The sequence below is a fragment of the Hemitrygon akajei genome, chromosome 2 (assembly GCF_048418815.1).
Source record: "Hemitrygon akajei chromosome 2, sHemAka1.3, whole genome shotgun sequence".
Lineage (NCBI taxonomy): Eukaryota > Metazoa > Chordata > Chondrichthyes > Myliobatiformes > Dasyatidae > Hemitrygon > Hemitrygon akajei.
The window spans coordinates 210,019,711-210,035,267 of NC_133125.1; the positions used below are offsets into that span (position 1 = coordinate 210,019,711).

At 41.6% G+C, this 15,557-nt stretch overlaps 1 protein-coding gene across 4 annotated transcripts in view; it reads left to right on the forward strand.

Moving 5' to 3' along the window:
• Positions 1-15,557, forward strand: part of LOC140720368 (butyrophilin subfamily 3 member A3-like) — a 665,711-nt gene that overhangs the window by 259,367 nt on the left and 390,787 nt on the right. The window contains exons 1-2 of one of the 4 annotated variants that reach the window (XM_073035263.1): positions 52-191; positions 13,586-13,672. The exons of 2 other annotated variants lie outside the window; for them this stretch is intronic. In XM_073035263.1, the coding sequence (XP_072891364.1) occupies positions 13,615-13,672 (58 nt within the window). In that variant the 5' untranslated portion in view covers positions 52-191; positions 13,586-13,614. Of the gene's footprint in view, positions 1-51; positions 192-13,585; positions 13,673-15,557 lie in introns of those variants that run through there. One more of the 4 variants, XM_073035259.1, reaches the window with a different exon arrangement.

The window sequence follows — 15,557 nt, forward strand, 5'->3', positions numbered from 1 at the left end:
TTTTTGCAGAAAAGTACAATAGTTTTACTTTTTCCTCTGGCAGCTGTGACGCCGACTTTGTGGTGCTCCTCACCGAGAAAGTTCTGGTCTGAGGTCGCTTACTCCACGTTACTGCTGAGCGCTCGTTACAAACTTCCCCACCAGGAGTGGGGAGGGAGTTCAGAGTGAGGAACCTCTCGATTGCTAATCGGGTGAGTGGGGCTCAGGGACTTGTCACCGCACGGGAGCCACCTGACAAAATGGGTCCCTTTCCGATTTCCTAGCGGAGTCAGTGAGAGGGAGACCCGCCGCTACCGGCCGGCCCACGACCCCGAGATTGGCTCCGCCTTGTTCCCGAAACCGGAACGGTGAACGTGTCTGCTCAGGAGAATGGGGAGAGCGAGAGCTCGGCAGGTCAGGGAGGCGGAAGCCCTTAAGACCCTCTGATGAAGGAGCAGAATACTCAGCCATTCCATCTTGGCAGAACCCGTATCCCACTCGACCCCATACACCCGCCTCGCCTTACCCTTTGATGCCCTGACCGATCAGGAAACCATCAACTTCCACCAAACATACTCCACGGCAGTCTGTGGCTAAGCATTCCACAGATTCACCACTCTCTGGCTTAAAAAAATCCTACTTATATCCGTTCTGAAAGCTCGCCCCTCAGTTTTGAGGCTGTCGTTCTGGACACGCCCATCACAAGGAACATCCTCCCCACACTCACCTTATCCAGTCATTTTCGCATTTGGTAGGTTTCAATGGGACTCTTCCCCCCCCCCCCACCCCGTATTCTTCTAAATTCCAGAGAATACAGGCTTAGGAATCATCCTCGTGAACATAGAAACATAGAGAACCTATAGCACAATACAGGCCCTTCGGCCCACAATGCTGTGCCAAACATGTCCTTAGAAATTACCTAGGCTTACCTATAGCCCTCTTTTTCTAATCTCAATGTGCCTATCCAGGGGGTCTCTCAAAAGACACTATCCTATCTGCCTCCACCACCATCACGGGCAGCCCATTGCACGCACCACTCTCTGCCTTTTTAAAAAAAAACTTACCCTTGACATCTTTTCTGTACCTACTAACAAGCATCTAAAAACTATGCCCTGGGAAAAAGCCTCTGACTATCCACACAATCAATGACTGTCATCACCTTGTACACCTCTATCAGGTCATCGCTCGTCCTCCGTCGCTCCAAGGAAGATGAGAGTTCACTCAACCTATTCTCATAAGGCATGCTCCCCAATCCAGGCAACATCCTTGTAAATCTCCTCCGCACCCTTTCTATGGTTTCCACATCCTTCCTGTAGTGAGGCGACCAGAACTGAGCACCCTGCTCCAAGTGGAGTCTGACCAGGGTCCTAGATAGCTGCAGCATTACCTCCTGGCTCTTAAACTCAAACCCACGACTGAGGAAGGCCAATGTACCGTATGCCTTCTTAACACAGTCAACCTGCACAGCAGCTTTGAGTGTTCTATAGACTTGAACCCCAAGATCCCTCTGATCTTCCATACTGCAAAGAGTCTTACCATTAATGCAACATTCTGCCATCATATATATACCTCCTCCGGACTCTCCAATGATAACCCATTCTTGCTGAGAGATGGGGACCAAAACTTTTGACAATACTCCAAGTGCAGCCTGACTATTGTCTTACAAAGCTTCAGCATTATCTCCTTGTTTTTATATTCTATTCCCCTTGAAATGAATAACAACATTGCATTTGCCTTTTTTACCACAGACTCAACCTGTAAACAAACCTTTGAGAGTCTTGCACAAGGCCTCCTAAGTCCCTTTGTACCTCTGATGTTTGAATTTTCTCCCCATTTAGATAATAGTCTGTACTTTTGTTCCTTTTATCAAAATGCATTATCATAGATTTCTCAACATTGTATTCCATCTACCACTTTTTCCCCATTCTTCCAATTTGACTAAGTCCTTCTGCAGTCACATTGCTTCCTCATCACTACCAACCCCTCCACCTATCACCTGCGAGCCATCAATTATCTAAATCATCAACAATGTGAAAAGTAGTGGTCCCAATACTGACCCCTGAGGAATACCACTAGTCACTGGCAGCTAACCAGAAAAGGTCCCCCTTCTTCCCATTCCATTCCTCTATCGATGTCAGTATCTTTCCTGCAGTGCCATGGGGTTTTATCTTCTTAAGCAGCCTCATATGTGGCACCTTATTTCAAGTATTCTTTCAGGTAGCACCATAATCCTGAAAAACGTCTTGTTTTTACTGTGTATTGTACCAGCAGTAATGGTCAAAATGATAATAAAAAGTGACTTGTTTTGGCTAGAATTATCAAATGTTTCTGAAAATTCCAGGAAGTTGCTCTCCTTTGTCCACCCTACTTGTTACTTCCTTAAAGAACTCTAACAGATTTGTCAGCAAAGATTTCCTTTTACAGAGACCATGCTGACTTTATTTTATCATTAGTTTCCAAGTAGCCTGAAACCTCATTCTTAATAATAAACTCAGATACTTACCCAGCAACTGAAGTTAAACTAACTGGCCTATGATTTCCTTTCTTTTGCATTCCTCCCTCCTGAAAGAGTGGAGTGACATTTGCAATTTTTTGTTCCTCTGCTAACATGCAGAATGAAGTGATTTTTGAAAGATTGTATCTGCTTTCTCTTCAGCAACCTCTCTCAGCAGTCTGGAATGTAGTCCATCTGGTCCGAGTGTCTTATCCACATTAAGATCTTTGAGTTTGCTGAGCACGTTTTCCTTTGTAATAGCAATGGCACTCACTCCTGCTCCCTGACACTTGTGGACCTCTGGCACACTGTTAGTGTCTTGCACAGTGAAGATTGATGCAAAAAACTCATTAAGTTTCACCATTCCTTTGTCTCTCATTACTACCTCATCAACAACATTGTCCACGGGAATGGTACCAGAGGATTGGAGGGAGGCGAATGTTGTCCACTTGTTCAAAAAAGGTAGTAAGGATACTCTGGGTAATTATAGACCAGTGAGCCTTGCGTCTGTGGTGGGAAAGCTGTTGGAAAAGATTCTTAGCGATAGGATCTATGGGCATTTAGAGAATCATGATCTGATCAGGGACAGTCAGCATGAATTTGTGAAGGGCAGATCGTGCCTAACAAGCCTGATAGAGTTCTTTGAGGAGGTGACCAGGCATATAGATGAGGGTAGTGCACTGGATATGATCTACATGGATTTTAGTAAGGCATTTGACAAGGTTCCACATGGTAGGCTTATTCAGAAAGTCAGAAGGCATGGGATCCAGGGAAGTTTGGCCAGGTGGATTCAGAATCGGCTTGTCTGCAGAAGGCAGAGGGTCGTGGTGGAGGGAGTACATTCAGATTGGAGGGTTGTGAATAGTGGTGTCCCACAAGGATCTGTTCTGGGACATCTACTTTTCGTGATTTTTATGAACGACCTGGATGTGGTGTTAGAAGGTTGGGTTGGGAAGTTTGCAGACGACACAAAGGTTGGTGGTGTTGTAGATAGTGTAGAGGATTGTTGAAGATTGCAGAGAGACATTGATAGGATGCAGAAGTGGGCTGAGGAGTAGCAGATGGAGTTCAACCCCTAGAAGTGTGAGGTGGTACACTTTGGAAGGACGAACTCCAAGGCAGAGTACAAAGTAAATGGTAGGATACTTGGTAGTGTGAAGGAGCAGAGTGATCTGGGGGTACATGTCCACAGATCCCTGAAATTTGCCTCACAGGTAGATAGGGTAGTTAAGAAAGCTTATGGGGTGTTAGCTTTCATAAGTTGAGGGATAAAGTTTAAGAGTCGCGATGTAATGATGCAGCTCTATAAAACTCTGGTTAGGCCACACTTGGAGTACTGTGTCCAGTTCTGGTCGCCTCACTATAGGGAGGATGTGGAAGCATTGGAAAGGGTACCAAGGAAATTTACCAGGATGCTTCCTGGTTTAGAGAGTATGGATTATGATCAGAGATTAAGGGAGCTAGGGCTTTGTTCTCTGGAGAGAAGGAGGATGAGAGGAGACATGATAGAGGTGTACAAGATATTAAGAGTGGATAGCCAACCTCTCTTCCCCAGGGCAGCACTGCTCAATACAAGAGGACATGGCTTTAAGGTAAGGGGAGGGAAGTTCAAGGGGGATATTAGAGGAAGATTTTTTACTCAGAGAGTGGTTGGTGCGTGGAATGCACTGCCTGAGTCAGTGGTGGAGGCAGATACACTAGTGAAATTTAAGAGACTACTAGACAGGTATATGGAGGAATTTAAGGTGGGTGGTTATATGGGAGGCAGGGTTTGAGGGTCGGCACAACATTGTGGGCTGAAGGGCCTGTAATGTGCTGTACTGTTCTATGTTCTATGTTCAACATTTCCCAGTGGTCCAATATCAACTCTCAGCTTCCTTTACCTGTTTATGGAACTGAAAAAAAAAATTAGTATCATATAACCATATAACAATTACAGCATGGAAACATGCCATCTCGGCCCTTCTAGTCCGTGCCGATGCTTACACTCACCTAGTCCCACTGGCCCACACTCAGCCCATAACCCTCCATTCCTTTCTTGTCCATATACCTATCCAATTTTACTTTAAATGACAATACCGAACCTGCCTCTACCACTTCAACTGGAAGCTCATTCCACACAGCTACCACTCTCAGAGTAAAGAAATGCCCCCTCGTGCTACCCTTAAACTTTTGCCCCTTAACTCTCAAATCATGTCCTCTTGTTTGAATCTCCCCTACTCTCAATGGAAAAAGCCTGTCCACGTCAACTCGATCTATCCCCCTCATTATTTTAAATACCTCTATCAAGTCCCCCCTCAACCTTCTATGTTCCAAAGAATAAAGACCTAACTTGTTCAGCTTTTCCCTGTAACTTGGGTGCTGAAACCCAGGTAACATTCTAGTAAATCTCCTCTGTACTCTCTCTATTTTGTTGATATCTTTCCTATAATTCAGTGACCAGAACTGTACACAATACTCCAAATTCGGCCTTACCAATGCCTTGTACAATTTTAACATTACATCCCAACTCCTGTACTCAATGCTCTGATTTATAAAGGCCAGCATACCAAGAGCTTTCTTCACCACCCTATCCACATGAGATTCCAGCTTCAGGGAACTATGCACCATTATTCCTAGATCACTCTGTTCTACTGTACTGTTCAATGCCCTACCATTTACCATGTATTTCCTATTTGGATTATTCCTACCAAAATGTAGTACCTCAAACTTGTCAGCATTAAACCCCATCTGCCATCGCTCAGCCCACTCCTCTAACTGGCCTAGATCTCTCTGCAAGCTTTGAAAACCTACTTCATTATCCACAATGCTACCTCCCTTAGTATCATCTGCATACTTACTAATCCAATTTACCACCCCATCATCCAGATCATTAATGCATATAACAAACAACATTGGACCCAATACAGATCCCTGAGGCACACCACTAGTCACGGGCCTCCAACCTGACAAACAGTTATCCATCACTACTCTCTGGCATCTCCCATCTAGCCACTGTCGAATCTATTTTACTACTTCAATATTAATACCTAACGATTGAACCTTCCTAACTAACCTTCCGTGTGGAACCTTGTCAAAGGCCTTACTGAAGTTCATATAGACAACATCCACTGCTTTACCCTCGTCAACTTTCCTCGTAACCTCTTCAAAGAATGCAATAAAATTTGTCAAATATGACCTTCCACATACAAATCCATGCTGACTATTCCTAATCAGACCCTGTCTATCCAGATAATTATATATACCATCTCTAAGAATACTTTCCATTAACTTACTCACCACTGACATCAAACTGACAGGCCTATAGTTGCTAGGTTTACTCTTAGAACCCGTTTTAAACAATGGAACCACATGAGCAATACACCAATCCTCCGGCACCATCCCCGTTTCTAATGACATTTGAAATATTTCTGTCAGAGCCCCTGCTATTTCTACACCAACTTCCCTCGAGGTCCCAGGGAATATCCTATCAGGACTCTGAGATTTATTCACTTTTATTTTCCTTAAATGTGCCAGTACTTCCTCCTTTTTAATCGTCATAGTTTCCCTTACCTTACACAATTCAATACCTTCTCTTTAGTGAATATCAAAGAAAAGAAATTGTTCAAAATCTCTCCCATCTCTTTTGGCTCCACACATAGCTGTCCACTCTGATTCTCTAAGGGACCAATTTTATCCCTCACTAACCTTTTGCTATTAATATAACTAAAAAAAACAGAAACATAGAAAATAGGTGCAGGAGTAGGCCATTCGGCCCTTTGAGCCTGCACCACCATTCAGTATGATCACGGCTGATCATCCAACTCAGAACCCTGTACCTGCTTTCTCTCCATACCCCCGATCCCTTTAGCCACAAGGGCCATATCTAACTGTAGAAACCCTTCGGATTTATTTTCACCTTACTTGGCAAAGCAACCTCGTATCTTTTAGCTTTTCTAATTTCTTTCTTAAGATTCTTTTTACATTCTTTATATTCCTCAAGCACCTCATTTACTCCATGCTGCCTATATTTATCCTGCTTTATATTAATCTGCCCTCATATTTCATCTCTTCCCTTCTTATGGCTTTTTTAGTTGCCTTTTGTTGGATTTTAAAAACTTCCCACTCACGTTTGCCCTTTCCTTGGCTTTTATGCAGCCCTTAACTTCCCTTGAACTTTATGCAGTCCTTAACTTTCCTTGTCAGCCACAGTTGACTACTTCTGCCATTTCAGAACTACTTCTTCTGTGAGACATATCTATTCTGTGCCTTGTGAACTACTCTCAGAAACATCGGCCATGCTGTACTGTCATCCATGCCAGTATTCCCCTCCAATCCACCTGTTTTAAATGGGCAAGCTCCTCTCTGATGCCTCTGTAATTCCCTTTATTCCATTGCAATACTGATACATCTGACTTGTGCTTCTCCTTCTCAAATTGCAGTATGAATTCAATCCTATTAAAATCTCTGCCTCCGAAGGATTCCTTTACCTTAAGCTCCATAATAAAATCTGGATTATTACATAACACCCAATCTAAGATAACCTTTCCCCTTGTAGACTCAAGCACAAATAGCTCTAACAAGCCGTCTTGGAGGCATTCAACAAATTCCCTCTCTTGCAAGCCGTCACCAACCTGATTTTTCCAATCCCCTTGCATATTGAAGTTCCCCATTACAATTGTGACATTACCCTTATTATATGTCCTTTCCAACTCAGTTTGCAATCTCCCTTTGAAGACTGGATGGATCCTGGGGTTTGTTTACCTACAGCAGTGGCTTTCAAAATTCAAAGTAAATTTATTATCAAAGTACATATACAACACTGAGATTCATTTTCTAGTGTCTATATTCAATAAAACCATAGAATAATAATCATAACTGGTTGAACACACCGATTGGGTATTGAATCAGTGTGCAAAATACAAAAAACTGTGTAAACATAAAAAGAAAGACAGGATGTTTGATTGCTCTTGGTCTGTACTTGCTGGAATTAAGAAGGATGATGGGGGATTTCATTGAAACATTTGAAAGGCCAAGACACAGTAGATGTGGAAAGGATGTTTCTCATGTTGGGGGAGTCGAGGACAAGAGGGTTCAGCCTCAGGATAGAAGAGTGCCCATTTAAAACAGGGATCTGGAGAAATTTCTTTAGCCAGAGGGTGATGCATTTGTGGAATTTGTTACCATGTACAGCTGTGGAGGCCAGGTCGTTGGGTATATTTAAGGCAAAGATTGACAGGTTCTTGATTGGCCACGGGATCAAAGGTTACATACAGGGAGATGACCGAGGAATGGGGTTAAGGAAGGGAAAAAAGCATCAGTCATGATTGAATAGTGAAGCAGTTAAATGGCCTAATTCTGCTATATTTTATGGTCTTACAATAAATAAGCAATAAATATCAAAAACATGAGTTATCTGAGCGATTTTGTGGTGACACAGCTGTTTTTTTTATAAACTCCATGACAACCATGTCGTATTCATTCATATCCACAAATGAGTCCTTGAACAGGGCCCAGTCTGCTGACTCGAAGCAATCCTGTAGCAGCTCCTCTGTCACAAGCAACCACCTCTTTGTGGTCCTAATTTCTGAAGCCTTGCTCTTCAGCCTCTTTTGTGACAGCTTTCAGACTGTGACGGGCACTAATTGGCTGGAAGGAGGAAGGAGAAAAACTTTCTGTTCCCCATGCTGAAACTCATTGGCAGGGCTGTGGGGGCTTCCCGGGTCTGGGTGTCGGGGCAAACTGGACAATTCATTGGAGAGTTCCCACTCCTCCCTCCACTTTCACTCTTGTTATTTGCGTGTTTCCAGGGCTGTCTTGTTGCATATTTCATATTTCCATCACTTATTGATTCAGTCGGAGTTTGGGACAGGGGTCTTGTTGGAAGTCTTTAGAATCTCATACAGGAGATTGATGGTTAGAGATGAACTGGATATTGTGTGCTGAGAAGAGGAGGACGGCATGGAGCATGTACACCGACAGACTGTTTGAGATGATTGTCTTAATGTCCTGTTTTTCTGACTAAAGTGTGATTTGAATTTTATTTGCTATGAGGGGAGGCCATTTGGGCCAGAGAGTCTGTGTGGAGAAAACAGCAGTGGCTTTTCTTCAATTTCCCTGTTATTCTCCCCTGAAACTTATTATTACTCAGTGCCAAATGAAGAAGGGGAACTTACAGCAGTCAATTAACCTATCAACCAACCCAACTCTGGGATGTGGGAGGACACTGGAGCTCCCAGGGAAAACCCATCAGTCTCAGACTGTACAACTCCCAACAGACAGTCCCAGACAGGTCAGGATGGAGCCAGTGTCATTGATTGAAGTGAAGAAGCAGCACCATTACTCTTTATAATCTAAAAGTTGCAAGCAATTGTCCCCAGGATTCTCAGTCCTGCTTGTCATAATCACTCAGTGGGAAGCTGTTCCAGACATTTTGCATGAACACAAATTGCAAACAGCAGACGTTGTTTGTCCGCAGGCAATTCCACACATGGAGTGCCTTTGGAGAGGTGGATACAAGGGTAATACTCAGTAAGTCTTTCCTCAACCTCAGAGTGTCGTAATTGAGAACCCCTCTGGATACAGTTCTGATCTGTAAATTGCTGATCCTTCTTTCAAAAAGTCACAGCTCAGGATATTGCACTTCCCTATTGAGATTAAATCTAAGCTTTTTGAAAGGACATAATTCCATATTGTTTATTTGGAAGATTTGTTTGCTGATGGCCTTAGCAACACGTCTCTGAACTGTAGTGTGCTCATCACCTGTAAAAGTTAATGCTTTTCTGCAATGCAGGGGACTAATTCTATCTGGCCTCTGGTCATGTTGACTCCTGAAATGGTTGCATGAAGGTTGACATCTAATAATTCAACAAACTCAAGACTGACCTGAGTTTTGCTGCATCAGCTGAAGGTGGGACTTTGATAATTGCATCAATTTGCTCTGAGGCCTTGAACTTGAGCATCAGTTTGACAGGCCATGTAATGCTTTAATATTTGTGGAAATTGGCATTTTGCATGCTGACACTGATTCCATTGAACTACAGTCTGACCATCACTACTCCTGGTAGCTCCATACTGAAACCAGGATTTCACAGATAAAGCGAAGAACATAATCAGCTGATCCAAAATCTCATCTGTGGTCCTCCACACGCCCTTTGTGTGTGTTAATTGTGAGACATGCCAGTCACTGGATTCAGGCCCATCTGCTGTTTAGAGATGGATAAATTTCTTTCTCAATCCATTTGCCTGTCAAGTTGCAAATAATTGAGTTATGTGTATGAACATTCATGTAGCAATTTTGTCCCACAGCATCACTGTTCCACCCTGCTTTGGAATGACTGGAAATAAGAGTAACCCAATCGCAGCTCAACATGGGACAGAATACTCTGTCACTTCAGAGAGCCCAGTTCATGCACAACTGCTTCTTTTGAGATCTGGAGAAGAGTTTGGGTCTTGTGGAAGGTGTGAGTAGCTTGTACTTCCACATGGATCTTCACATTGAAATCCTTTAAATTTGTTTGTGTGTGTGTGTGTGATCAAATACGTTCCTTTCTAAGCTGACAATCCTTTCTGAGTTTAATGTGAACCCAGTTTAATACCCTGCCCCACAGGCTTCTGTGTTTTCAAACTCCCAGATTCTAAGCACAGTCCCTTATCATTATCATACAGATACTCCTCATTCATATCAGCTTTTGGAACTTAATGCTGGTGTTTCCCTCCCTTTTGACAGTATTACCTGTTTTTTCAATAATAGTTCTGATAACAACCCTGATCTGCACCCTATCACAGTCATTATACCATCTCTCCACTGTACAGGAATTTGCAAGTTAAAGCAAAATTGTCTTCTTATTTTTGGCATTCTGATGAAAGGTCCTTGGCTCAAAATATTGACTCTTGTGCAGAAGTTCGCTGATGACACGGCCATAGTGGGGTGTGTCAGGAATGGACAGGAGGAGGAGTATAGGAAACTGATACAGGACTTTGTGATATGGTGCAACTCAAACTACCTGCGTCTCAATATCACCAAGACCAAGGAGAGGGTGGTGGACTTTAGGAGATCTAGGCCTCATATGGAGCCAGTGATCATTAATGGAGAATGTGTGGAGCAGGTTAAGACCTACAAGTATCTGGGAGTACAGTTAGACGAGAAGCTAGACTGGACTGCCAACACAGATGCCTTGTGCAGGAAGGCACAGAGTCGACTGTACTTCCTTAGAAGGTTGGCGTCATTCAATGTCTGTAGTGAGATGCTGAAGATGTTCTATAGGTCAGTTGTGGAGAGCGCCCTCTTCTTTGTGGTGGCGTGTTGGGGAGGAAGCATTAAGAAGAGGGACGCCTCACGTCTTAATAAGCTGGTAAGGAAGGCGGGCTCTGTCGTGGGCAAAGTACTGGAGAGTTTAACATCGGTAGCTGAGCGAAGGGCGCTGAGTAGGCTACGGTCAATTATGGAAAACCCTGAACATCCTCTACATAGCACCATCCAGAGACAGAGAAGCAGTTTCAGCGACAGGTTACTATCGATGCAATGCTCCTCAGACAGGATGAAGAGGTCAATACTCCCCAATGCCATTAGGCTTTACAATTCAACCGCCAGGACTTAAGAACTTCTTTTTTAAAGCTTTTATTAATGCTTTTTGAGTTAGTGATTTAGATGCATATCATATTTTTTTACTGAGTTAAGTATTGTATGTAATTAGTTTTGCTACAACAAGTGTATGGGACATTGGAAAAAAGTTGAATTTCCCCATGGGGATGAATAAAGTATCTATCTATCTATCTATCTATCTATCTTTTTCTTTGCAAATGTGGCCTGGCCTGCTGAATTCTTCAGAAATTTGGTCTACACCACAATATATTTTACTTGTATATAATTTTCCATTTCTGAACAAGTTGTTCAATTTCATAAGTTGTATACAATTTCTGAACAAGTTGTAAGTTGTTGAAATGAACAAATTTGCCAAAGTTCTCTTTTGTTTCCACAATTCTACCCTTTATTCGTTGCCATGTATTAAAAGCCTAGAGTGCACTTAACTCTTCTGGAGTTAATCAATACTTGACCATTTGCTTAAACTGTGGGGGAATTTCTCCTTGTGTATGTTTTATGGAAAGCAAGAAATAACACAAAATGCATTCAGTGCAATTTTTGACAGTGGAAGTCTTGATTGTACTCTGCCACTGTTCGCAGCCGGGTTTTTCAGTTGCTCCATCACTTGCTGGCCCTTTGTGAGAAATCTTGCTGCATGTGTTGGTCATGACAAACTTTGTGGCTCAAAAAGTATTATTGGTTCAGAGTTTAAATGACCAAGTTGTAATCCTGACCTTAAGGCTTGTTTGTGGAATTTATACATTTTCTCTGTGACTGTGCAGGATTGCCCTGCATGCTTAGCTTCCTCATGCGTCCCATAAACTCTCAGATTGGTAGGCTAATTGGTTGCTGTAAATACTGTAATGACCAGAGGAACATTTGGGGAGTTGATGTGAATATGAGGAGAATAAGATGAAGGCATTGAGAATAACATCAGCAAGTTTGCTGATGATACGAAGCTGGGTGGCAGTGTGACATATGATGAGGATGTTAGGAGAATTCAGGGTGACTTGGATAGGCTGAGTGGTGGGCAGATACTTGGCAGATGATGTTTAACGTGAATAAGTGTGAGGTTATCCACTTTGGGAGTAAGAACAGGAAGGCAGATTATTATCTGAACAGTGTAGAGTTTGGTAAGGGAGAAATACAAAGAGATCTAGGAGTTCTTGTTCATCAGTCACTAAAGGTGAATGAGCAAGTGCAGCAGGCAGTGAAGAAGGCTAATAGAATGTTGGCCTTTATTACAAAAGGAGCAAGGATATTCTTTTGCATTTGTACAGGGCCCTGGTGAGACCACACCTGGACTATTGTGTACAGTTTTGGTCTCCAGGGTTAAGGAAGGACATCCTGGCTATAGAGGAAGTGCAGCGTAGATTCACGAGGTTAATTCCTGGGATGTCTGGACTGTCTTACGCAGAGAGGTTAGAGAGACTGGGCTTGTACACGCTGGAAATAAGGAGATTGAGAGGGGATCTGATTGCAACATATAAGATTATTAAGGGATTGGACAAGATAGAGGCAGGAAATATGTTCCAGATGCTGGGAGAGTCCAGTACCAGAGGGCATGGTTTGAGAATAAGGGGTAGGTCATTTAGGACAGAGTTAAGGAAAAACTTCTTCCCCCAGAGAGTTGTGGGGGTCTGGAATGCACTGCCTCGGAAGGCAGTGGAGGCCAATTCTCTGGCTGCTTTCAAGAAGGAGCTAGATAGGTATCTTATGGATAGGGGAATCAAGGGATATGGGGACAAGGCAGGAACCGGGTATTGATAGTAGATGATCAGCCATGATCTCAGAATGGCGGTGCAGGTTCGAAGGGCTGAAGGGTCTACTTCTGCACCTATTGTCTATAATAAAATGAATTAAGGTAGGATTAATGTCAGTGCCTGTTTCAATCCTGTTCTATTTTGTTAATATATCAATGTCAATAAAATATGCTAGTTATCAAGGATTTGGTGTTTCTGTGGCTTAAATGATGAATACGTTCTCCACACATGAGGGAACAGTAATCCCAAACTTCCTGACTGCACCTCGGCAACATTTCCCAGCTGCAGTTCCTATTGGATTTGCCCAACACTGGTCAGAGTGTTGTTGAATCTTCGCAAACAACTGGTTTAAACATGTCCAGGAACAATATTTTTACTAATATGATACTGTGATGATTGTACCTTCATATTACTGAACATTATACTGTTCTGAATTCTGTAAATACATTTTACAAATCTAATTATTGAAACTGTGACAATAAATTGACTATTTTAAATCAAGTTTGTTGGTTAGAAATGTTCCCTACATTTCTAAAGTGAGGTGGGGGCTCCGTGCTGAACCTGGTGCTCCTTTGCCCAGTAATTTGTTCCCACCTTGTGTGGAGAGGCCAAGGACATTTTTTCTCAGATTATTGGGAGTGGGGTTGGTGAACATTGGTGCTGAGGACAGTGGGGGAGGGGATGCTCACAGCTTCCTCAAATGACAGGACTAACATCTCTCTCTACCCCCCCCCCACTCCAATACTACCCTACTCCCCCTCCACACAACCCCTCTCCTTCTTCCAGCTTCTCAGCCTCTCGACTCTTCTGCTGAGATGAGAGTGATTCATCACACTCTGCTATTACTGAACGGGATTCTCATCTCACTCCAAGGTAATAATCAAAAAATTTTGTTTGATTATGTTTCTTTATATTACAGAGTAGACACATGGAATCAGAAGATAAAGCGTTTTATATTTAGTAACTTATGAAATTGTTCACACTACTTAATTGCAATGAATGAATGTCCCATTTCTATCCTTGAAGTGAGATTATAGATGTCTGTAATTACAAAATTTTTCAAGTGCCTCTTATTTGGTTAAAAACTTTATTGTCAAAATAAAGAATCTAACCCCTACCAAGATTGAAGCTGTTTATTAAGTAGAAAAAAGGTAAATGCCTTCTCATATAACAAAAAATAATAATAACCAATATCTGAATTTAAACAATGACTTGAAGGCTTTGAAAATAAATCAAAAAATGTCCCCACAATGTTTGAAAGTCCTGATGAGATTCAGAAATTGAACAACAAATCTTCTCTAAATCTAATCATGACATAACGTCGCATAACCATTGAGCATGAGTAGGAGGAAAAACATCTTTCCATTTAAACAAAAGCGCTCTCCTAGCTATAAGAGAGCTAAAGGCCAAAATATGTAAATCAGATGTCTTCAGCTTGATATCTTGTCCTGCAACAATACCAAATAGGCCGTCAGAGGGTTAGGCTTAAAATTGACTTTGAAAAGTAAAGAAAAAGTTTGAAAAAGTTCCTTCCAATATTTTTCGAGACTCAGACAACTCCAAAACATATGAATTAATGAAGCTTCTCCATTATTACATCTGTCACAGTAGGGAAATATATCCGAATAAAAACGAGATAGCTGATCCTTAGTCAAATCAGCTCTGTGTACCACCTTAAATTGTATGAGGGAACGGCGAGCACATAACGATAAAGTATTAACCAGTTGAAAAATTTCATTCCAAGTTTCCTCAGATACTGATGTCTGTAATTCTTGTTCCCAGAGATTCTTAATTTTGTCTAAAGGAACAATCCTTGAAGATGAACTTTATTTAATCGAGGATGTTTATTTTTCCATATATATGAGGATAAAATAGAATCAAGGGAGTCAAAAAAGGATTTAGGAATAAAAATGGGTAAAGCCTGAAAAAGGTATATAAATTTAGGTAGAATACTCATTTTAATAGAATTAATTCGTCCAATCAATGATATTGAAAGAGGTGACCAATTTAATGATATCCTTTTTACATGGTTCAATAAAGTAAGAAAGTTTTCTTTAAACAGGTGTTTGTAATTCTTAGTGACTGTTACACCCAAATAAGTAAATTGATTCCTTACAATTTTAAAAGGGAGATTAGTGTTAATTGATACCAAATTATTTAAAGGAAATAATTCAATTTATATCCTGAAAACTGGCTAAAATGGGAGAGTACTGAAAGTACGCAAGGTAACAAGGTCTCAACATTAGAGATAAAAAGCAATATGTCATCAGTGCAAAGTGAGATTTTGTGAGTAATGCCTCTCCTTAAAATACCACAGACATCATTAGATTCTCGAAAAGCAATGGCTAGGGTTTCTAAAGCTGGATCAAAGAGCAAAGGACTCAACGGACAACCTTGCCTAGTTCCAAGGTGAAGTTTAAATGGTTTGTAATTTTGAAAATTAGTAAGAACCTGAGCAGAAGGAGATAGATAAAGTAATTTAATCCATTGAATAAAATCTGGTCCAAAATTAAATTTTTCTAAGGTTTTAAATAAATAATTCCATTCAACCCGATCGAAGGCCTTCTCAGCATCTAAGGATATCACACATTCCGATATCTCCTGAGAAAGAGAGTAAATAACATTTAATACACGGAGTATATTAAATTGGGAATGTTGGTTTTTAATAAATTAAGTCTGATCATCAGAAATAATAGAAAGTAAAATATTTTCAATCCTACCAGCCAAAACTTTGGAAAGGATTTTAGTATCAACATTG